At 39.8% G+C, this 25622-nt stretch overlaps 1 protein-coding gene across 2 annotated transcripts; it reads right to left on the bottom strand.

Moving 5' to 3' along the window:
- Positions 1–285: 285 nt before the first annotated feature.
- Positions 286–25617, bottom strand: khnyn (KH and NYN domain containing). 2 transcript variants are annotated; one of them, XM_084109725.1, is made up of 9 exons: positions 25509–25617; positions 12280–12517; positions 11237–11371; positions 7846–9188; positions 6184–6314; positions 4952–5048; positions 3778–3885; positions 2798–2899; positions 286–1603 (listed from the first exon to the last, which is right to left on the bottom strand). In XM_084109725.1, the coding sequence occupies exons 2-9, from the start codon at positions 12505–12507 to the stop codon at positions 1315–1317; spliced, it is 2433 nt and encodes an 810-aa protein (XP_083965851.1). In that variant the 5' UTR covers positions 12508–12517; positions 25509–25617; the 3' UTR covers positions 286–1314. The 2 variants fall into 2 exon arrangements, with proteins under 2 accessions (XP_083965851.1, XP_083965850.1); XM_084109724.1 differs by lacking the exon at positions 25509–25617 and adding an exon at positions 22273–22484.
- Between the last annotated feature and the right edge of the window lie 5 nt (positions 25618–25622).

The raw sequence follows: 25622 nt of genomic DNA, 5'->3' as shown, positions 1-25622 counted from the left end.
CAGAAAATATGACTTAATTTTACTCAATTGTCTCCAACAGGTCCTGGTCAAAGCAACTGTAAGCTTGTTATTTAGAAATTATTTTAATAACATATTGGCATTCAGTAAAATAACAGTCAGAATTAAACAAACAAACAAACACCTCATTTGTCAAAGAACAAAAATTACATAAAATAAAATATTACATAAAATAATAATAAATATAACAATAAATGAATAGTTGGATAGGAATACTGTTGGTCTGTTTTCTGTAGATTACCTGTCACACAAACTCACGACAGCACGTTTTATGTATTTAATTCATTTAATAGGGACATTGCATGTTAATGAACATTAGTATAAAAATACAAAATGTAAACATGCATTGCTCAATTACACCCGCAGTCCCTGAAAGAAAACAGTTAAAAATAAACTCTGATTTTTGTTTTTCCAGTTAATTCTTACTTTAAGAAAGAAGCATGTGAAAATAAATAGTCATCAACAACATTTCAAATAACGGTAACACTTATTTGGACTTGTGGTAATATTTTATAAAAACGTTCAGTTGTAAGTCATTTATAAGTGGTTAGTTAATGATGAACTAATCATTTACAGAACAAAATGATTAGCAAGTGATATACTAACATTTTATGTATGTTTTGTAAATTCCGTTACAAGTCATTTACAAGTGATTAGTAAATGATTAACTAATCATTTACGAAACATGACTATGTGTTCATAAATGATTAATAAGTGATATGTTCATTATGCATGTTTTGTAGATTCAGTTATGAGTCATTTACATGATTAACTAATCATTTACAAAACATGAATATGCGTTTCATAAATGTTTAATAAATTATGGGGTTTTTTGTATTAACATACAAAACATACATGTTAGTATATCACTTGCAAATCATTTGTGAATGTTTTGTAAATGATTAGTTCATCATTAACTAACCACTTATAAATGACTGACAACTGAACGTTATTATAAAGTGTTACCGGACTGGTTTGTTATATTTCTAAAGCATTTATCTTCTCTAATATAATTGTTCATTGTTTGTTCAGTGCATTAACTAATGTTAATAAATTCAATTTTTGATTTTAATAATGTTTAAATGAACTAAGATGAATAAACGCTGTAGAAGTATTTGTTAACATTAGTTTATGCATTAACTAACAATGTGCAGTGTATTTCTAAAGCATGTATCTTGTTGGTTCAGTGTCGCACAGATTATAAACGTCTGCTAAAAGCACAAGTACACTTTAAAAACGTGTCTTCGTGAATGTATAAATTATGATTAAGATTTAAAAGGCATTATAAGACGGTGATCACTCCTGCTGCTCCAGCACGAGGTGCGTGATTCGGTCCAGGTCTCGAAGCGTCGGGTGACACTGGAGGATCATGATGATCACGCTCTCCTGACCGGGGAAGATGGGCAGTAAACTCTGCTGGAGCGCCAGCGTCTCCTCCACTGACCTCTCGCTGACCTCCTGACCTCTGCCCCCTGGGGTCCGGTCCCGGTACTGCAGGAGCTCGGTGTGAGCGCGGGGCGCAGGTGATGGAGAGAAGGAGGACGAGGAGCCAGCAAACGTGTGGCTTCCAGGAGCAGGAGAACCGCTGAGAACACATTAACAAGAGATACACATATCAAAAACATGCAAGGCATTTCTAAAACCGGTTGAAATCATATATGAACAAACTCTCAAGGTCCTAGATAAAAAGCCAAATAGTTTTCATCATTGTAGTATTTAAGTTAGGAACTTTTGATTCAATGTGCTGATTTGATACTTGTTTTTAAGATTCCAACTGGCCTTGCTCCCCCTGTTTTTAAGGGTTATATTGATCAGATAACAGGACGGTCATATATACACGAGCTGGTATTGATCAGGCTAAATCTGGCGCATTTTACATATTGTTATGTACTATTAATGTGTACTGTCCCTTAATAAATGAAAAAAAAATTATATGAACAATAGTCTTGGGTTTGCTTTCCTATAAGAGAAAGACCCCAAATTGACAAACTCAAGACTGTGAAGATCAGACATGAATATCTGCTAAAAGTCAACACTAGCATGAAATGAAAATGAAGTTTATTGTTGCTTTCATATTTCAAAACGCGGTTTACAAATAAATGGCATCGTTTGGTCTATCTCCGAATAAACGGCGCTGTGTTTGTCAGACAAAACAACACTAATGCAAACTTTGGCATAAATGTTGTTAATATTCAGTTATAACAATGATTTGAGTTTGTGTATAAAAACAATGCACTGTAAATTCTGTCAAAAACAGAAATAGATTATGCACACTACCATTCAAAACTTTGAGTTCAGTAAGACTTTTACTCATCAAGGACACATTGAATTGATCAGAAGTCACAGTAAATACATGTATAATGTTACAAAAGATTAATTTTCAAATGCTCTTTTGCTCTTTCTATTCATCAAAGAATCCTGAAAAATAAAATAATAAAAATAAAATTTGTGTTTTCAACACTGATAATAATCATAAATGTTTATTGATCATCAAATCATCATATTAGAGTGATTTCTGAAGGATCATGTGACACTGAAGACTGGAGTAATGATGCTGAAAATACAGCTTTGATCACAGGAATAAATTACACTTTACTGTATATTCACATAGAGAACAGCTGATTTACACTGGAATAATATTTCACTGTTTTTACTGTATTTCTGATCTGATGAATGCAGCTTTAGTAGAGACTCTTTCAGACACATCTAATAATCTCACAGTGTTGAGCAGTTGTGTGTATCATGAAAACACAGATGGCTCTGTCGAAGCGAGGATTACCTGTTGTGTTTGTGCAGAAAGTCTCTCAGGTGCGGTCCGCCACGGCCCAGAGGATCATCAGGCAACATGAAGAGATCTCCAGCAAACACGTACTGGAGCAAACTGACACACAAGCCAATCACTGATGATTATAACTGTGTGTGATAGAGCTGTGTGTGTGTGTGTGATAGAGCTGTGTGTGTGTGTGTAATAGAGCTCTGTGTGTGTGTAGTTTTTGTCTCCTGAAAGAAAGACTTGATTCTGAACTGAAACGAGTCGTCAGTAATTCAGTCTCACTTCCTGCTGAAGGTTTGTAACTAATTTGGGTTACACTTTATTTTAAGGGGTCATTGTTACAGTGTAATTATATATTTAAGTACTGAGTAATATTGAGCAACTACATGTACTTACTATAGGGTTAGGGTAGGATTAGGTGAGGGTTAGTATAATGTCACCCGATTGGCTGAACAGCGTCTCTTAGCCCCGCCCTCAAACACTGTAGCGTATCTGAGACGAAGAGTTTGGTTTGTGTTGTTCGTGTCGAGAAGACGCTGTTTTCAAAGATTGATACGGTAAAACCCACACCGACGTTACTGTTCGTATCACTGTGATCAAGAGCTGAGATTCAGATATGATAATGAGCGTTTGCTTTCTGACCAATCACAGCAGAGCACCGCTCAGAGAGGCGGAGCTTAGAGAGACTGAATCTTTGAACGAAGCGTTTCAGACACTGAGAGAAAATAAATGGATATTATGAGAGTGTTTTTGACCTGGATGAATGTGAACCTGTTGTAAGAGACTCATAAACATAAACAGGAGTCTTAATAATAGCATAACAGGGACACTTTAAGCCGTTGATAATTCAGGTTAACTCTTTAAATGTGACTGTTTCAGAAGGAAGGCAGCAGAAATACACTTCTGTCTGAAATACCACACTTTACACATGAGTTATGCCAGGGGAAACTGAAGATAAATGAGTGTAACTACACTGTCAGTTATACCTCTTCTTTATGATGTCTCTCCACGCCGGCGATTCGTCCACTAGATCCCGCAGGTTGTCGTTCGTCACGATCACTCCGTTCGTCTTCTGCGCCAGCGCCAGCATGAATCTGAAGAACAATCACTCGTCATCTGGAGAAATCAGCGTTTCATCACAGCTGCCACTCAAAACATATATTCAGGCATAAATTTAAGATTTGTGTGCTTGCATTGCATATAAAATGTCCTTCTGTTTGAATTACATTAGTTACATAAACTAATAAACTTAATGCGAAGCATATTTGTCAGTCGAACATAATTGAAACTGATCATATTTCATGGCATAGTTTATCATTAACTATTTGCTTTGATTTTATTTAAATAATTTTCAAAATGGATTCATTTAAATTGCTTAAATCAGTATAAATTATTGTGAAAACAATTAAATTCAGTTAAAAGTATATTCATAGTCTGAAAATTAATATAATATAATAAAATAGAAAACTTGTCAGTCATACATATATGATTTTTATTTTTATTTTTTTTTACATTTATGTACAGGTCATATTCCTGTAATAGTACTAATAAACTGAATGTTTTAAATATACAATAAACAGGTTTATACATTTATCATCAATAAATCCAGTTTACTTCAATCTCATACATTTTAACTGACTGAATATTGCTTGTTTCACAGCTAGTCATATTTGAATCTAAAATCTAATTGTTTTTACAATGAACAGATTTATGCTGATTGTAGGGGATTGAATTTATCAGATAAATTCAGATAATTAATAAAGCTTTTTTTGAGAGCAGAAATCTGTTCATTTATGTTTGACATTATGTTTATTAGTGTGTTATGTTAAAACTGTGCGTGGATATTTTATATGCAATTCAAATACATATATTTAAAATTTAGGCCTAAATATTTCAGGTCTTCTCAGGATGATAAAACTGATAGTTGTTGTTTGAAGATCAACTAAATTGTCAGATAATATTACAGATGATCTTTGATTTTGAACGAATAGTTTAATTCTGAGAATAATGTAGTTCTGTCATCATTTACTCATTCAAACCTGTGTAACTAACACAAAAGAACCATCATTTCTCAGAATATCTTCTTCCATGTTTGGCAGAAGAGAGAAATGGCCCCTCTGGAACACGACTGTGTTGGTCTGAGACGAGATGATGAGTTACCGGTCGTCGTAGGAGTTGATTCTCTTGCCCTCGACCTCTCTGGAGGGAGTGTATGAGACGAAACCCAGATCATGCAGGTCATTCAGGTAATGCTTTTCTACAGGACAAAAAAATACAAGATTGACCTTGTTTGCCCAGCACTGCATATTAATTAGCATTTAATCATGTAGATCACATTTAATAAATGACACTTTCACGAAAACATCTTCAATGGGCTTGTTTACACGTTTGGGCTGAGTTTTCCTTGCATGACCAGCAGGTGGCGTTCACAAGCTTCTTTCTGCAACCATTAATGGTAATTGTAACTATAATGTTTTACTGATCATTCTAACTCTTTGAGAACAGTCCACACAACTATCACGATAAAGCCATAGAGGAACGATATCGTTGGAATCACTTTCAGGAGTGTGTTTCCCGTACAGCGCCGTAACTCGCTGCTCAAATACAATAGTTCGATGCATCATTGAAGAAATTGTATTGTATTGTCACAAATTGGTCGATCCACCAAGTTGGTTAATGATGTCATAACTACTTTTAATAAATCTGTTTGAGGCATCCAAGGAATATTTCTAATTTTTCTCAGTTATTTTGCTTTATTTCCAGATTCAATCATAGACTCGTTCTTACGCACTAGAGCTCGTTCACACATCGCACTCTTCAAATACTACGCTTTAAATCTCTTGACAAACTAAAAGACGTAAATGACATTTGTATGTATTCTAAATAAAATATATAGATTGTACTGAATCTCAGCTTGGTTATACTCCTCAAAATAATGATTTATTGAGTCCACATGTCATGAAAAACAAGAAACTGCTTCTAACCGCAGGTCGAGAGCTGTCGTTCCTAACACACAACTCTGCGATGCTGTTTGCGAATGTTCGTTAGAACGATGGTTTCGGGAAACACAGACTTGTTAAACTGCTGATAACGACGGAACTTGTGACCATAGTTGGTTAACGATGCTTTCGGGGAAACACACCCCTGATCGATTCCTGCTTGATGATGGACAATAAAAATATTGACAGCCAATCAGAATCCACCTGACTTTGAAGCGCTTGTGCATTTAAAGCGACAGGCCCCAAAATACATCAACCAAGCACTTGTTTACACTGAAAAACAACTGGAAAAGAAGCGCAGTGGAATAGAAAAACGCGTTTTGTCTCAAGAAACGTATAGTTCTTGGTGTGAACGAGCCTTAAGATGTCAATGAGGCATAAAGTGAGCCTCACCTTTAGTCTTGGAGTTAAACTTCTGCCTCCACTGAGGGATGAACACAGTGATTTCTCGATGTCCTCTTGCCCAGAAGTGCTGAACGGCCAGAGCGATGCCTCGACAGGAGAAGAACACTCCCAACCCGTGACTGTGGAGGATCAGATCACATTCACACAGTTTCACTGCTCATTTCACTCCCTAGTTCATGTGAGTAAACACTGAAACATTCACTCCCTAAAAGCATCATCAGCTGCTCAGAATTATCTTATCAATAATGCCATCATGTCTTCTCGTCACTGCAAAAGCGCTGTTCATCCTCTGTATTTCCAGTACGAATACATCTACATGCAAGTCCCCCTGTAGTCAATAATTTTATCCCTTAAAACTCATCTTTGATCACCAAAATTACATATTTAGACATGTTCATGCCTTAAAATATCTTGAATGTAACTCGGCACCCTTGCCTCATTTAGTATACGAGGTTCTATGAATATGCAGTCTCGTTTTAAAGTCCCTCTGTGGTGAAAATGCAGCTTTTAATGTTGTTTATGTGTCTATGTGGTGTTTTTAATGTGCTTTAAGACAAACCATGTGTAAATTCATAAGTCGACTCCATTGCTGAGTATTTCCTCCTTAAAACTGCAGTGAACCAAAGACAGTCTCAAAAACACGCTTTGAAATCGCTGGTGTTTCTGACGTCACAAACTACCTTGTAACCAATCAGATCAACGTGTGATCGTCAACCAGTGGATCTCTGAGCTGAGTGAGTGAGTGGAGGCGGGGCTCATTTGCATATTCATAGAACCGCACATACTAAATGAGGCAAGGGTGTCGAGTTACATTCAAGATATTTTAAGGCATGAAGACACTTTTTTCAAAGGAAAAAAAGTTTAAATATGTCATTTTGGTGATCAAAGATGAGTTTTAAGAGATAAAAGGGGGAATTTAATATCTATTTTTATTAATATTTATTGATTAAATCAATGCATACATCCAATTAGATTTGAATAATGGCATTTTTCTAACCTAACTAAATGAATGCATTTTATTTCATGTTACATTTTTTACATTATTAAGTCAGTCAGCACAAAAACACACCAAATATCATCTAATTATCCATGTCGACAAAATTTTCTGTCAATCTGGCAAGTCGACCGAGACACACCCTCTATAGCACGCATCATATTGCGATGTTTACCTCATTTAGGGATGTGGCGGTGAGGATATTTTCCCACCGGTAATCGACGTGTGACAACACCGGTAATACCGGTATCACCGGTGGGGGCTTTTAAATCGCTAATTTAAAGGCGAAAGTAAAATGCTGCAGCTGTGCGCATTTTAGTTTCGCTTTCAAATTAGCGCCAATTCGGGGCGGTTTGCTTGAATGGTGAGTTAATTAGCCTATTATTCTTAATGAAAAACACAACAACAAAACAGTGCAATGACAAATTCACTTAAATTACATTTCAGTTGTCAGTCAGTTCTTTGCTCTCGTGATAAATGAAATCTGTCTCCTGTTGCTGACTCTCGTTCAGCTCACGGTTTATTAAGCAGACACCATTCAGTTTTTAATTGTAGTGTCTGTTCTCTAACTGAACTAAATTATTTTATTTAATATATATATATATATATATTAAATATAGTTTATATATATAGATAGTCTATCGTAGCAAGCCTACCTCATTGCAACATTGCTGCCGTCGATGATGACCTGACGCAGCATGGGGTCACCAGGCTCGTCCGACAGCTGCAGTTTGAATGGCGTCTTTAGGCTCTCGAGGAACCGCTGAGGTCCTGTGACCACAGACGTCTCTGACGCTCTCGGTTTGGGCGCGATGACGTGATTGGAGAGATTTGGGAAACCGAGATCCGTGTTTGGTTTGATCCTCCGTGGAGGCGATTGTGCCGGCAGATTCCCTGGCTGTGCGTCGGGGTTCAAGGTTTCGAAGGCGTATGTAGTCATTGGCGGGCCTCTCACGGAGGGAACGCTTAACGGTTTGGACATGCCTAGCTTTGTCGCTCTGTTTCTGCTCCCAGAATTGACTTTTTCAAAATCTGCCACTGGATTCGTCTCAATCATCCAATCAGCTCGCTTTCCACCATTTCTCGTCCCAATCGCGTGTTCGGCGAACTCTTGTTTCTGCAGTTGCATGAGCAGCTCATGTGGCTTGAGCTCGGGTAGATTGCCATACACTTCCATTACTCTGTCCTCAGTGTATCCACAAGTGGCCGCCGCCTTCTTCAACACCCCCAAGACAAAGTCTTCCTCTTTAGCATTCTCCTCTCCTACTTCAGTGGCCTCGTGCGTTTCGCCTACCGCATTGTCTTTACTCTTCCGCTGGTTAGTTTTGTCGTGCTCCTGTTGAATCAAATCCAGAAGCTGCGACGCTTCTTTAGGGCCGGTTCGGGCCAGAACGTCGTGCACAACCTCTTCGGTAAATCCCATGGCGCTGAAGAACTTGAGAAGGTGCTCGAACTCCTCTTTGTTTCTCGCGGACGACGGAACAGCAGGAGTCTCGGATTCAGGTTCTGGTTCTGGAGACTCAGGTGAGTCGAGGGTAAAGCCTTGGGGAAACGGACTGTGGGATTCATTTCTGAAATCATCCGTGCTGTTAATCCTGTCATAAGCAGATTGCGGATGCTGGGAATGTGAGTTTTCTGCTGTATGATTATAAACGCTTCTCTGCACCGCTAATGATCCATTGGCTTCCAATGGGATTAGACCTTCCTGGTGCCGCTTTGCATACGAGTCCAATCCGGACTGCTTCACCAGGTCCAGCAGAGCCTCCTTCACCATCACCGGTAACACCAGCAGGTCGAGGGTGTGCCGGTCCTCCAGATTCTCAACCAGGGACTTGAAGGCCCGACGCGACTCCAGGGATTCTCCCGCTATCCCGATCCCGGTCTCGGCACGCCGTCCCTGGCTACTCCTGTATTTCTCCACCAGGTCTGTGATAAAGGAGTAGGCTTTCACCACAGGTTCTGCCAGTCCGGTTATGAGGAGAAAGCCTTGGGATCCCAGCTGCAGGAGGGTTTAGAGACAGGTTTAACAAACAGAACCGGGATCATTATAACTACACATCAGGATTTACTATGGGACAGTAAGCAATTCAAGAGCACAGTCACGGCAAATTAGTATGCATTTTAATTTTGTGTCTCAGGTAAACTTTATCTTGCATTTCATGCATTTTATTTCACAACCTTTCAGATAACCTTCATCCAGCATGTTATTCATTAGTACTGTATGCATTTTTATTAGTGATGCAGTTAGCAATTCAAGAGCATATTCACGGGCAAATTAGTATGTATTAGTAGTGTAACGATGCCCTCATATCACGATCCTCAACTAACGGTACGAAATTATTGCGATACTCCAAGACATATAGGGAAAAGGTTAACAAGGTGACTTGGTGCTGGTAATGCACAGGACAATGATGAATAATATAATAATATTGATGATTTTGAAGTTGAAAATACAGAATTATTTTAGATGAATATGCTTGCACTCTGTCACTGACTAGATATATTTAAAATAATGTCGGCCACTTTTTACTGGTAACAGACATTTGGCATTATCAGGACCAACAAATATTCCCCCATTGCATTCTTATACATTATATTCAACATCATATATAGTAGTTTAATGTAGTACTGGCACTAAAGCCTGTAAATGTTAATTTTCATTTTGAGTGAATTGTACACGATACATACTGTCACTAACCACGATACATATTGTTGTATTTTTGTATTGTGATATATTTTGACTTGATATATTGTTACACCCCTAGTATGTATACATTTTAATTTTGTGTCTCAGGTAAACTTTATCTTGCATTTCATGCATTTTATTTTGCAACCTTTCAGATAACCTTCATCTTGCATGTTATGTACTGTATGCATTTTTATTAGAGATGCACCAATATGAAAATTTTGGTCGATACCGATAACCGATAACTGAAAGCCCATAACCGATATACTTGCAGATAAATCTAAATTCACATTTTTATATAATTTTTGAGAGCCTGATTACAAAAGCGAAAGTCTCACTATGTCCCAAACACACAATTATAATGTTCTCATGATAATTTTATGTAGCCGATATGACAGACTTGCACTACTTTACTGTATTCTCCTTTTTTAAAGTTATTCCAATCATATTTCAAGCTAGTGTTGTCAAAAGACCCGGTACTTCGGTACCAAGTCGGTACTAAAAAAACGTAAACGTCACGGTACCAAGTTTTCTTAAGTACCGGTGGTACCGAGGACCCGTTCAAACCCGGTTCCTTGATGCGCATGCACGCACTTCATATATTTCTAAACAATTACTTTGTGAAAAATACTGTAATAGGAAAATACTGTAACTGTAATAGCAAATTTAAGAAATTGCCATCTAAAGTATAAAAGCATGTTTATTTTAAAAAATTGTTTTATAATTTATTTATAATTTATTAAATATTGATTAGAATAAATATATATAAAAATATCGGCTTTATATCGGCCATCGGCCACCCTTCTCTCTAAGATATCGGCATCGGCCATCAAAAAACAATATCGGTCGACCACTAACGACAACATTAAAAATTAACATATATCAGCCGATACCGACGTGGTGGCCGATATATCGTACATCCCTAATTTTTGTTTTGAAACATTTATCTTGCATTTTGTTTTGTTTCTCAGGTAACCGCTATCTTATTACTTTAGGGGACACTAAAACCTTAAAAGTGTTTTAACTTTTTCCACCAAAATGTTACGTTTTCCAAATTTACACTTTCCATGCACGTCATTTATTAGACAAAAACTTGAACAGATTACAGAAAGCACACTTTTCCTAGACCACGATTAAAATAAAAATGCCACACTTGTGTGTTTTTCAAGATACCGTATATTCAAGTTATGCTACTTTTATTTTGTTTCACAGTTAACCTTTATCTAGCAAGTTATGCATTTTTATTTTGTTGGAACTTTATCTTGTTTCAAGGATGATTAGATATTTCTCGGGACAGTAAGACAAAATACTGATAACGAAACATAAAATAATGCATTGGAGTACATGATATTTTCACTTACCACTATATGCGCAGAGGTATTTTTAGTCAGGCAGTCCATAAACAGCCCTTTGGCACCACAGAACACACAGTGAAGCACTTCAGGAAACTGGAACTCTTGTTGAGCTTCCTGATTGACAACACCTTTCACGAAAATCTAGGAGTCGCATAACATACGAGCTGTGTAAATCAACAATTCACACAATAGCAATAATAGAAAACATGGTAGCACTTTACAGTAGGGTCAATTATGGGCTCTGAACTGATCTTAGTTAGTTAGAAACTTTCTGACTGTAGATCGATGGCAGTTACGGGTCATTTTGACCCGTAAGATATTTTTGAAAATGTTTAAAAAAGTGTTCATCAGACAGGACTTTTTTCACACTTGAACCACAAATACACACACACACAAAAAAGACCCACTTAGGAATGAATGGAATGTGAGGAATGCTTCAGTACACATAGAAAAACCTAAAAATGCTCAAAATCTCAACTAAAAATTCTAAAACTTTACCAAAAAATTATTTTATAATGTCTACATGTGTATCTGAATGCACACTGAAGCGAACTGACTTTAGGACCCAGAGGAACAGCTCATTTGCTCCATATAGAGCTATAAGGCCATCTAGAGTCATGAAATATCATCTTATATTATTATTTTTCCACAAGAGGTCGGCAAACACACCCGATGTAAGATATTTAGAGCTGAATTAAAAGGGTTATGCATGAAATTATGAGTTATTTTGAATTTAAGTTGAAAGAATGTGAGGAATGTGCTTAAATGACTATTTATTTATTATTTATTGATCAAATCTAGTCATTTAAAGGTAAATAAAAAAAAATAAAAAAAATAAAAAAACCTAAAAATATAATTATTTTTTTTATTAAAAAATGTTATCAAAATGACCTAAAATAAGCTTTCTGGACAAAAATAATAATATATAAAAATAATAAAATAAATTAAGTATAATTTCAGGGCTTCATGTAATTTTGACCCATGAGGGTAAAGTGCTGTAATCAACACTGACATGATAGATAGATAGAGTAGTTTCTTCTATTTTGCACCTTTGCCGCCTCCACATCTGGTGCCGATCCGCTCAGCTGGAGCCAGATGAGTCCGCTCTGAGCCGACTCTTCTTCTTCTGCTCCGATGACCAGCGTGACCCCGAACACTCGCTCCACCGAGGGTCTCAGTGCCTGCAGGGCCCCCCCCAGCACACCTGCACAGGTGAACTCATCCTCCACACGCACACGGGACACACACTCCTCCAGAGCCGGGCCTGAGAGAGCCATCACACACTCACTGAGGGAGACATGCGGATCAGCATCAGTGAATCAGAACAACACTGGAAACATCAAGTTCTGCTCATGGACTCAAACTAAAGGGCCTTTCAAACTAAGTCATAAATTTGACCTTTTATGTAATACTTTGTCAACTCACCCTATATATATATATATATATATATAAAATAGAAAACATGGTAGTACTTTACAGTAGGGTCAATTATGGGTAAATATATATATATATAAGAACATCAGCAATTCAGTGATCATCAGTCAGAACAACCCTGGAAATATCAATTTCTGCTTATGGACTCAAACTAAAGTGTCACTAAAGTAGCAAATTTAGCACTTTAAGTCCAAGTACAATAGGAATATAGAGTACTTGTTTCTGAACAGTATGATAGAATTGAAAAGTCTCAAAAAGACTTGTTTAATTCAGAATTTCCACTTTTTAATGTCATAATGTAATAAATATAGTCATAATTTTGACTTTTTATTTCATAATTTGTCAATGTACCCTATATATATATAAAGTGCTGTCAAATAAATTTTATAAAAAAAAAAAAATCTGTCATAGGTTATTCAATTATTCGACTAAATTTAAATTATATATTTAAATTATGTATATATACCCAAAACACCATTTTAAATATATTTTATTAATATATATATTTAAATATATTGCCAAAACACAGTATTAAATAGACTAGTTGATTTAATATTTTACAACATATATATATATATATATATATATATATATATATATATATATATATATATATATATTACACTGTATATAAATTAATGCTGTCAAATAAATTTTATTACATTTTTCTGCATTGGTTATTCGACTATTCAACTAAATTGTCAAAACACTGTTTTAGAAAAAGAATAGTTGATTTAGCCTAGTATTTTACATTATATATATTTTACACTATATATATATATACACGCAATAAAGCAATAAACGCACCCTGCACAGAAGATAGCAAAGGAAGAGCACATCGCCACAACTCTTCTCCCTCCTCATCTCTGCATCCTCCTCTCCCTCCTCCTTCCTCATCTCTGCATCCTCCTCTCCCTCCTCCCTCCTCATCTCTGCACCCTCCTCTCCCTCCTCCTTCCTCATCTCTGCATCCTCCTCTCCCTCCTCCTTCCTCATCTCTGCACCCTCCTCTCCCTCCTCATCTCTGCATCCTCCTCTCCCTCCTCCTTCCTCATCTCTGCATCCTCCTCTCCCTCCTCCTTCCTCATCTCTGCATCCTCCTCTCCCTCCTCCTTCCTCATCTCTGCATCCTCCTCTCCCTCCTCCTTCCTCATCTCTGCATCCTCCTCTCCCTCCTCCTTCCTCATCTCTGCACCCTCCTCTCCCTCCTCCCTCATCTCTGCACCCTCCTCTCCCTCCTCCTTCCTCATCTCTGCATCCTCCTCTCCCTCCTCCTTCCTCATCTCTGCACCCTCCTCTCCCTCCTCCTTCCTCATCTCTGCATCCTCCTCTCCCTCCTCCTTCCTCATCTCTGCACCCTCCTCTCCCTCCTCATCTCTGCATCCTCCTCTCCCTCCTCCTTCCTCATCTCTGCATCCTCCTCTCCCTCCTCCTTCCTCATCTCTGCATCCTCCTCTCCCTCCTCCTTCCTCATCTCTGCATCCTCCTCTCCCTCCTCCTTCCTCATCTCTGCACCCTCCTCTCCCTCTCCCTTCCTCATCTCTGCATCCTCCTCTCCCTCCTCCTTCCTCATCTCTGCACCCTCCTCTCCCTCCTCATCTCTGCATCCTCCTCTCCCTCCTCCTTCCTCATCTCTGCATCCTCCTCTCCCTCCTCCTTCCTCATCTCTGCATCCTCCTCTCCCTCCTCCTTCCTCATCTCTGCACCCTCCTCTCCCTCCTCCCTCATCTCTGCACCCTCCTCTCCCTCCTCCTTCCTCATCTCTGCATCCTCCTCTCCCTCCTCCTTCCTCATCTCTGCACCCTCCTCTCCCTCCTCCTTCCTCATCTCTGCATCCTCCTCTCCCTCCTCCTTCCTCATCTCTGCACCCTCCTCTCCCTCCTCATCTCTGCATCCTCCTCTCCCTCCTCCTTCCTCATCTCTGCATCCTCCTCTCCCTCCTCCTTCCTCATCTCTGCATCCTCCTCTCCCTCCTCCTTCCTCATCTCTGCATCCTCCTCTCCCTCCTCCTTCCTCATCTCTGCACCCTCCTCTCCCTCCTCCCTCATCTCTGCATCCTCCTCTCCCTCCTCCTTCCTCATCTCTGCATCCTCCTCTCCCTCCTCCTTCCTCATCTCTTCTCCCTCCTCCTTCCTCATCTCTGCACCCTCCTCTCCCTCCTCCCTCATCTCTGCATCCTCCTCTCCCTCCTCCTTCCTCATCTCTGCACCCTCCTCTCCCTCCTCATCTCTGCATCCTCCTCTCCCTCCTCCTTCCTCATCTCTGCACCCTCCTCTCCCTCCTCATCTCTGCACCCTCCTCTCCCTCCTCCTTCCTCATCTCTGCACCCTCCTCTCCTTCCTCATCTCTGCATCCTCCTCTCCCTCCTCCTTCCTCATCTCTGCACCCTCCTCTCCCTCCTCCCTCATCTCTGCATCCTCCTCTCCCTCCTCCTTCCTCATCTCTGCACCCTCCTCTCCCTCCTCATCTCTGCACCCTCCTCTCCCTCCTCATCTCTGCATCCTCCTCTCCCTCCTCCTTCCTCATCTCTGCATCCTCCTCTCCCTCCTCCCTCCTCATCTCTGCATCCTCCTCTCCCTCCTCCCTCCTCATCTCTGCACCCTCCTCTCCCTCCTCATCTCTGCATCCTCCTCTCCCTCCTCCTTCCTCATCTCTGCACCCTCCTCTCCCTCCTCCTTCCTCATCTCTGCATCCTCCTCTCCTTCCTCATCTCTGCATCCTCCTCTCCCTCCTCCTTCCTCATCTCTGCATCCTCCTCTCCCTCCTCCTTCCTCATCTCTGCATCCTCCTCTCCCTCCTCCTTCCTCATCTCTGCACCCTCCTCTCCCTCCTCATCTCTGCACCCTCCTCTCCCTCCTCCTTCCTCATCTCTGCATCCTCCTCTCCCTCCTCATCTCTGCATCCTCCTCTCCCTCCTCCTTCCTCATCTCTGCATCCTCCTCTCCCTCCTCCTTCCTCATCTCTGCATCCTCCTCTCCCTCCTCCCTCCTCATCTCTGCACCCTCCTCTCCCTCCTCCTTCCTCATCTCTGCACCCTCCTCTCCCTCCTCCCTCCTCATCTCTGCATCCTCCTCTCCCTCCTCCCTCATCTCTGCATCCTCCTCTCCCTCCTCCTTCCTCATCTCTGCATCCTCCTCTCCCTCCTCCTTCCTCATCTCTGCACCCTCCTCTCCCTCCTCCCTCCTCATCTCTGCATCCTCCTCTCCCTCCTCCTTCCTCATCTCTGCACCCTCCTCTCCCTCCTCCCTCCTCATCTCTGCATCCTCCTCTCCCTCCTCCTTCCTCATCTCTGCACCCTCCTCTCCCTCCTCCTTCCTCATCTCTCCCTCCTCCTCTCCCTCCTCCTTCCTCATCTCTCCCTCCTCCTCTCCCTCCTCCTTCCTGCACCCTCCTCTCCCTCCTCCTTCCTCATCTCTGCATCCTCCTCTCCCTCCTCCTCTCCCTCCTCCTTCCTGCACCCTCCTCTCCCTCCTCCTTCCTCATCTCTCCCTCCTCCTCTCCCTCCTCCTTCCTGCACCCTCCTCTCCCTCCTCCTTCCTCATCTCTGCATCCTCCTCTCCCTCCTCCTTCCTGCATCCTCCTCTCCCTCCTCCTTCCTCATCTCTCCCTCCTCCCTCATCTCTGCACCCTCCTCTCCCTCCTCCCTCCTCATCTCTGCATCCTCCTCTCCCTCCTCCTTCCTCATCTCTGCATCCTCCTCTCCCTCCTCCTTCCTCATCTCTGCATCCTCCTCTCCCTCCTCCTTCCTCATCTCTGCATCCTCCTCTCCCTCCTCCTTCCTCATCTCTGCACCCTCCTCTCCCTCCTCATCTCTGCACCCTCCTCTCCCTCCTCCTTCCTCATCTCTGCATCCTCCTCTCCCTCCTCATCTCTGCATCCTCCTCTCCCTCCTCCTTCCTCATCTCTGCATCCTCCTCTCCCTCCTCCTTCCTCATCTCTGCATCCTCCTCTCCCTCCTCCTTCCTCATCTCTGCATCCTCCTCTCCCTCCTCCCTCCTCATCTCTGCACCCTCCTCTCCCTCCTCCTTCCTCATCTCTGCACCCTCCTCTCCCTCCTCCCTCCTCATCTCTGCATCCTCCTCTCCCTCCTCCCTCATCTCTGCATCCTCCTCTCCCTCCTCCTTCCTCATCTCTGCATCCTCCTCTCCCTCCTCCTTCCTCATCTCTGCACCCTCCTCTCCCTCCTCCCTCCTCATCTCTGCATCCTCCTCTCCCTCCTCCTTCCTCATCTCTGCACCCTCCTCTCCCTCCTCCCCCTCCTCCCTCCTCATCTCTGCATCCTCCTCTCCCTCCTCCTTCCTCATCTCTGCACCCTCCTCTCCCTCCTCCTTCCTCATCTCTCCCTCCTCCTCTCCCTCCTCCTTCCTCATCTCTCCCTCCTCCTCTCCCTCCTCCTCTCCCTCCTCCTTCCTGCACCCTCCTCTCCCTCCTCCTTCCTCATCTCTGCATCCTCCTCTCCCTCCTCCTCTCCCTCCTCCTTCCTGCACCCTCCTCTCCCTCCTCCTTCCTCATCTCTCCCTCCTCCTCTCCCTCCTCCTTCCTGCACCCTCCTCTCCCTCCTCCTTCCTCATCTCTGCATCCTCCTCTCCCTCCTCCTTCCTGCATCCTCCTCTCCCTCCTCCTTCCTCATCTCTCCCTCCTCCCTCATCTCTGCACCCTCCTCTCCCTCCTCATCTCTGCATCCTCCTCTCCCTCCTCCTTCCTCATCTCTGCATCCTCCTCTCCCTCCTCCTTCCTCATCTCTGCACCCTCCTCTCCCTCCTCCCTCCTCATCTCTGCATCCTCCTCTCCCTCCTCCTTCCTCATCTCTGCACCCTCCTCTCCCTCCTCCTTCCTCATCTCTGCACCCTCCTCTCCCTCCTCCTTCCTCATCTCTGCATCCTCCTCTCCCTCCTCCTCTCCCTCCTCCTCTCCCTCCTCCTTCCTGCACCCTCCTCTCCCTCCTCCTTCCTGCACCCTCCTCTCCCTCCTCCTTCCTCATCTCTCCCTCCTCCTCTCCCTCCTCCTTCCTCATCTCTCCCTCCTCCTCTCCCTCCTCCTTCCTGCACCCTCCTCTCCCTCCTCCTTCCTCATCTCTGCATCCTCCTCTCCCTCCTCCTCTCCCTCCTCCTTCCTGCACCCTCCTCTCCCTCCTCCTTCCTCATCTCTGCATCCTCCTCTCCCTCCTCCTCTCCCTCCTCCTTCCTGCACCCTCCTCTCCCTCCTCCTTCCTCATCTCTGCATCCTCCTCTCCCTCCTCCCTCCTCATCTCTGCACCCTCCTCTCCCTCCTCCTTCCTCATCTCTCCCTCCTCCTCTCCCTCCTCCTTCCTGCACCCTCCTCTCCCTCCTCCTTCCTCATCTCTGGATCCTCCTCTCCCTCCTCCTTCCTCATCTCTGCATCCTCCTCTCCCTCCTCCTTCCTCATCTCTGCACCCCCCTCTCCCTCCTCCTTCCTCATCTCTCCCTCCTCCTCTCCCTCCTCCTCTCCCTCCTCCTCTCCCTCCTCCTTCCTCATCTCTGCATCCTCCTCTCCCTCCTCCTTCCTCATCTCTCCCTCCTCCTTCCTCATCTCTGCATCCTCCTCTCCCTCCTCCCTCCTCATCTCTGCATCCTCCTCTCCCTCCTCCTTCCTCATCTCTGCATCCTCCTCTCCCTCCTCCTTCCTCATCTCTGCACCCTCCTCTCCCTCCTCCTTCCTCATCTCTGCATCCTCCTCTCCCTCCTCCTTCCTCATCTCTGCATCCTCCTCTCCCTCCTCCTTCCTCATCTCTGCATCCTCCTCTCCCTCCTCCTTCCTCATCTCTGCACCCTCCTCTCCCTCCTCCTTCCTCATCTCTGCACCCTCCTCTCCCTCCTCCTTCCTCATCTCTGCACCCTCCTCTCCCTCCTCCTTCCTCATCTCTGCACCCTCCTCTCCCTCCTCCTTCCTCATCTCTGCATCCTCCTCTCCCTCCTCCCTCCTTTATCCCTGAGTCAACTCACCGAAAGATCACTGAGAATGTCTATATATCACATATGGTGTATCTTGTGAATCTATTGTTTTTCCTTTTCATGTTTGGTATCATTTTAAGTGTCTCAGTGCGATTGGTGAAATGGTCTTAATTTCATTGCAGTCACTGGTTTAATGAGAAAGATTGAGAACTTAGGAGAATCCTGTTTCTCCTCTCTGGGTGATGTCTCTCGAAACCAGGTGCTCCCCCCTGGGGTACATGAATTGACCCAAAAATATGAATATGAATATGAAAAAAATATAGGTGTCAGAGCAGTCTTTGGGAGCCTGTAACCAGGATCATCCCCCATACAGTGCTGTGTCCGTGTTATCCCACTGGAACACACTCACACACCACTGTGTGTCTCTGTCAGGAAAGCATTACTTAATTTTATAGTCATCATTGAGTAATTGATGTCATGTATTTATTATTTCTGAATTGGCTTTTAATCATTTACTTGTGTAATTGGCATGACACATTTTTACCTGACAAATAAATGTTACATCTTGATTTATTCTGAAGTTTTCTGAAATCATTATTTCAGTAGACTATGAGGAGGCTGGTGCTACCCGGGCGTGTGGCTCTGTGCGGCATCGCGTCCCTTAATTAATTAATAATTGAAAATATGGGATACTCAGAATAATCAGAGATCTAAATTAATTCATAATCAATATTTATGATTATTTTCTAATCAGAAACACAATCTAAATTTGATTATCATTTGAAATTGGAGTCAGATTAAGGGTAGAGCTAAAGTAATATTGAAACTAAATTCCAATAAATTAAGTGAACTTCACTGGAGCGCTGAAAAGACATACACGCATTAAACCTTCGCCAGGCCGTTGGATTCCGTTTTGGGCCAATGGGTGCTCTTTACACAACTAACATAAGTTTGTAAATATATAAATTGTGGATGTGTGTATATATATATATATATATACACTACCGGTCAAAAGTTTTAGATCGGTAAGATTTTTTTATGTTTTTAAAAGAAGTCTCTTCTGCTCACCAAGGCTGCATTTATTTGATAACAAAAATAATAATAAAAAAGTATTATTGTGAAATATTATGACAATTTAAAATGATTGTTTTCTATTTTAATATATTTTAAACTGTAATTTATTCCTGTGATCAAAGCTGAATTTTCAGCATCATTACTCCAGTCTTCAGTGTCACATGATCCTTCAGAAATCACTCTAATATGAGGATTTGATGCTCAAGAAACATTCGTTATTATTATCAGTGTTGAAAACAGTTGTACACATTTTTTTTCAAAATTCTTTGATGAATAGAAAGTTCAAAAGAACAGCATTTATTTAAAATAGAATCTTTTCTAATATTATAAATGTCTTTACTGTAACTTTTGATCAGTTTAACTCATCCTTGATGAATAAAAGTATTGATTTATTTTATTTCTTTCCCCAAAAAATTTAATTAAAATTCTTACTGACCCCAAAAGTTTGAACGGTAGTGTTTAATGTTAAGCTTTCCATTTCAGATAAATGTTGTTCTTTTGAACTTTCTATTCATCATAGCATCATGAAATAAAAATTTAAAAAACTGTTTTCAACACTGATAATAATAATAAATGTTTCTTGATCATCAAATCATCATATTAGAGTGATTTCTGAAGGATCATGTGACACTGAAGACTGGAGTAATGATGCTGAAAATTCAGCTTTGATCACAGGAATAAATTACAGTTTACATATAATCACACAGAAAACAGCTGATTTACATTATAATAATATTGCACAATATTACTGTTTTTGTTTGTATTTTTAATCAAATAAATGCAGCCTTGGTGAGCAGAAGAGACTTCTTTTAAAAACATTAGAAATCTTACCGATCTAAAACTTTTGACTGGTAGTGTATGTGTATATATATATATATATATATATATAGATAGATATATAAACAAACACATGCACATGCACACAAACACACATAGGCCTATATTTACAAACTTTTATGTTAGAAGCACTTTATCGCGATTAATCGATCTGACAGCACATTATATATATATATATATATATATATATATATATATATATAGTGTAAATTTTGTTCACAATTCACATGCTTCCAGAGCCAGGCCTGAGAGAGCCATGATATATATATAAGAGCATCAGTGAATCAGTGATCATGAGTCAGAACAACCCTGGAAACATCAAGTTCTGCTTATGGACTCGAACAAAAGGGCCTTTCAAAAGATTAAATGTCACTCAACAAATTTAGCACTTTAAGCCCAAATACAAAAGTAATTGAATATAGAGTACTTGTTTCAAAATTTCCACTTTTTAATGCCATAATGATTTATGTATACAGTATATATATTACATACTAAGTAAAAAATTTGACTTTTTATGTCATAATTTGTCAACTTACCATATATATATATATATATATATATATATATATATATATATTAGCGCTATCAAATACATTTTATTACATTTTTCTGTCATCGGTTATTCAAGTAATTGTCAAAACACCATTTTAAAAAGAATAGTTGATTTAGCATTTTATATTATATATATTTTACACACACACACACACACACACACACACACACACACACACACATATATATAAATATATATATACACATACATATATATAACGTGTATATATATATGTATATATATATATATATATATATATATGTATATATATATATATATATGTATATATATATATATATATATGTATATATATATATATATATATATATATATATATGTATATATGTATATATATATATATATATATGCATATAAACACACACACAAACAAACACATAAATATATATATATATATATATATATATATATATAGTGTAAAATAAATAGAATGTACAATTTTGACAATTTAGTTGCATAATTGAATAACTGATGACAGACAAAGAAAGCAGAATCCGAGAAAAAAATAGATTTATCTGAAAGGAAATTTTGTTCTATGACTTATATAAAGGCATATGAATATTTAGCCTACATATTTAATTTCACAAATTTTAATTGAATATATGTAGCAAAACTATGAATTCAAATTGAACACTTTCACTCCATTTGCCTATATGTACAGCTAATTCATGGAATTATTGAATAATAACACCATGAATTACAATAAGTAGGTAACATGCCACTCGGGGCCTTCAAATAAAATATGTAAATATTGATATGCCTGTATATTATAACTCTATAAAATAATTTTATATTTTCACCCCAAAATAAACACTATAATATATTCACTCAAATCTAAAAACATGAATGTGTCCACAAATCCCTCATTAACAAAACTCTGACATTCAACATAATACAACATAAATCAGTTTTACAGAGATACAAAATTAGACCAGTTAACCTCAAATCTCTCAAATGTGGATATACAGATGAGATTAAAAATAGGGTAGTCATTAATATTCATCCGATACTATTCAAACATCGGCCGACCGATTAAAGTTCAACTGGTTGCATAATAATATTGTTCCATAAGCGAATAACAGCTGAAAACGATTCGTTAGACTAAAGCAGAAACAGTATCACATGACAGCCTTGACGAACAAAAACACAAGAATAAAATGCACAGGTTTGTGTGTAAGATATGTAGGACAGAAGGACAGTAAACGTGTTCTTACCATAATCGCTTATAACTTTAAACCGCGTCTTTTCTCGACGTGTTTGAGAAGCGCTCGCGATCTGGATTATAAACACAGTCCGAATTCAATCTAGATCGAGTCCTTCTCGGTTATAAACGGCTCGTTTTGTTTCAGAAATCACCCAGAGCTTTAGGGAGACTCGTTTGTCCACATTCAGGACTGGTCATGATGATTGTTGTCGAAATGAAACTAAAGGGAAAGTTTGCGATGAGACTCTACCGTAACTGACGTAAAGGACGCGCGTCGGGAATCAAATCGGCGCGCTTTTGTTTTGTCACGTACATCTACTGACATCAAACACACGACCGTTGAACTGACACGATGTCAAAACACCTCATATTACGTCATAAATGAAAACTAGTGAAAAACACATGAACTATATCTCCTCGCATACTTTATTATGCCTTCTTTCAGACACAGACGCATCTTGTGGGAATTTCCACTGACGTAAAACCACTTCCGGTAAGTCAACAGCAGTAACAGATACTAGATTAAAAAGTTCGTCGAGACAAACTTTAAGTTGGCTTGAGAAAGCTGGACCAGAAAGTTTGAAGAAGTTAAAAGTAGTTTGGAGTTTAAAGTAGTTTCAAGTTTAAATTAGTTTAAAGTTTAAATTAGTTAGAAGTTTAAAATAGTTTAAAGTTAAAATTAGTTTGAAGCTTAAATTAGTTTAAAGTTTAAATTAGTCTAAAGTTTAAATTAGTTTGAAGTTTAAATTAGTTTAAAGTTTAAATTAGTTTAATGTTTAAATTAGTTTAAAGTTTAAAGTATTTTAAAGTTAAAAAGTTGTTGGGGGTTTTCTAGTGGGTTGCTAAGGTGTTCTGGGTGGTTGCTAGGCAGTTGCTAGGGTGTTCTGGGTGGTTGCTAGGCGGTTGCTAGGGTGTTTTTGGTGGTTGCTAGGGTGTTCTGGGTGGTTGCTATGGTGTTGCTAGGTTGTTGCTAGGGTATTCTGTTTGGTTGCTAGGGTGTTCTGGGTGGTTGCTAGGGTGTTGCTAAGCGGTTGCTAGGGTATTTTGGGTGGTTGCTAGGGTGTTGCTAGGCGGTTGCTAAGGTATTTTGGGTGGTTGCTAGGCGGTTACTAGGGTGTTTTGGTGGTTGCTATGGTGTTGCTAGGCGGTTGCTAGGGTATTATGGGTGGTTGCTATGGTGTTGCTAGGGTATTCCAGGTGGTTGCTAGGATGTTGCTAGGTGGTTGCTAGGGTGTTTTGGTGGTTGCTATGGTGTTGCTAGGTGGTTGCTAGGGTGTTCTGGGTGGTTGCTATGATGTTGCTAGGTGGTTGCTAGGGTGTTTTGGTAGTTGCTATGGTGTTGCTAGGGTATTCTGGGTGGTTGCTAGGGTGTTGTTAGGGTGTTCTGGGTGGTTGCTATGGTGTTACTTGGTGGTTGGTAGTTGTCACAGATGGTTACTATGGAGTTTGTATAGTTCTTAGCATGATCTTGGTATGATTTAGCACTTAACTAATCGCTATTAGCATGTAGCTATTCACTGCTAGCATGTGTAGCATGTTGGAAGTGCTGTTTGCTAGCATGAGTCAAAAGAGCCAAACCTCATCTCTATACAATGTTCTGATACAGAGATATAGGTCTTGCAAAATGGTTGCTAGGGTACTCAAGTTTGGTTGCTATGGAGTTGCTTGGGAGCTGGGAGCTTTATACGTACGAAGTTTAAAGTGGTTTGAAGTTTAAATTAGTTTACGAGTTTTTGAGTTTTGAGTTTATAAGTTTAAATGAGTTTAGAGTTTAAGTTTAAATGAGTTTAGAGAGTGTGTGTGTGTATGTGGGTTCACACACACACACACACACACACACACTCAGAGTTTATGAGTTTAGAGTTTATAAGTGTATAAATGGATGAGTTTATAAGTGTACACGTTTTTGAATTTGGTTTGTAAGTTTAAATGAGTTTTGAGTTTATAAGTTTAAATGAGTTTACAGTTTATAAGTTTAAATGAGTTAAAGCTTAAGTTTGAAGTTTAAAGAAGTTTAAAGTTTATATTAGTTTGAAGTTTAATTTAGTTTGAAGTTTAAAGTAGTTTAAAGTTTAAAATAGTTTGAAGTAGATAGATAGATGAGTTGATTAGTTTAATTGAGTCTCATTGGCTAATATAGTATATAGAACGGCAGTTTGAATTAGTCTTCAAGGTATTTTGATTTGAATTTTCGTCGGTTGGCCAGTTTGAATCTAGATTTGAATTTTTTAGAACTCCCCAATGTAAGTCAATGGGAGTTTTTCCGAGTTTTGATCGGCAATATTAGGAAAACCGTAAGTCCGATCAGTCTGAAAAGATATAGCAACTCAAGTCAGAATAGTCTGAAGGTCTGAGCCGAGTTTGGAGTATGTAGAGTTAAAGCTCTAGGAGGAGATAGGGGATAAATTTTTAGTAAGAAGAATAATAATAATAATAATAATAAGTTTAAGTACAATATCAGAAAGTTGGCTCTCTCAAGCCAACTTAATTAACCGTCTATGGTATTACATAACACGTCCATCATCAACCAAACCTGACTAAAGTTGTGTTTAAGCTCAATATATGGGCTTTAATATTTCTATTGTGTAGTTATTGTGTATTTTTTTTACATTTCCCTTTTGACTTTTTTATTAGATCATCTTAATAATAAATAAATTTATTGAGGAACGAGTAAATACCATAGACTGTAAAAAGGTAAATACACCATATTTTAGGACGACCACAACATTAAAACACAAGGCAAAAATACCCCCATTACTTCAAAAGAAAAATCACGTTTGTTTTTTCATTGAAGAAATGTCAAAACAAACAATAGAAAAAAAGAAAAGTCACGTGTAAAATAAATAAATTACGCATCTACGTACTATTTCCTATTTTTAATTTAATAAAGACATATTCGACGTAAATGCGGAAACGGTGGTGATTGGAAATCGATGTAAAATGTACACAACTAGCCTGTCCTATGTTAAATAAAGAAAAGAATAAAATAAATAAAGATTTAATACAATTTTATTATCTTTAATAAAATAAATAAATAAATGTATATGGAAACCCTTCATAAGAAAAAAAATCGCAAGTATGACATAAAAAGTCGACATTATGACTTAAGTATAGTAGGCCTATGGTATGTCTTTCGATTTTTCATCTCATAATTACGATTTATGTAACAATTTCGACTGTTCATCTCATAAATGTGTAATTTTATGTAATAATTTCAACTTAGCCTACATCACAATAATGACTTACCTTAAAATTTCTACTTTTTATGTCATCATTTCGATAGACCAAAGCATGATTTGTTATTGTTTTTCCTCTCAGGTGGCAGTCATGTGCTTCCGTAGGTCTGAGCACAGGTAAGGT

The sequence above is a fragment of the Abramis brama genome (assembly GCF_963993115.1).
Source record: "Abramis brama genome assembly, chromosome: 3".
Lineage (NCBI taxonomy): Eukaryota > Metazoa > Chordata > Actinopteri > Cypriniformes > Leuciscidae > Abramis > Abramis brama.
The sequence above is the reverse complement of the archived record's forward strand: the minus strand, read 5'-3'. Positions and strand labels throughout refer to the sequence as shown.

Excerpts from the sequence above, each read along its gene's own strand:
- khnyn (XM_084109725.1), bottom strand. The coding sequence starts at position 12,507 with ATGGCTCTCTCAGGCCCGGCTCTGGAGGAGTGTGTGTCCCGTGTGCGT. Across the intron at positions 3,886-4,951 it reads ATCAACTCCTACGACGACCG|ATTCATGCTGGCGCTGGCGC; the intron begins GTAACTCATCAT and ends ATTGTTCTTCAG. Across the intron at positions 1,604-2,797 it reads TTTCTGCACAAACACAACAG|CGGTTCTCCTGCTCCTGGAA; the intron begins GTAATCCTCGCT and ends ATGTGTTCTCAG.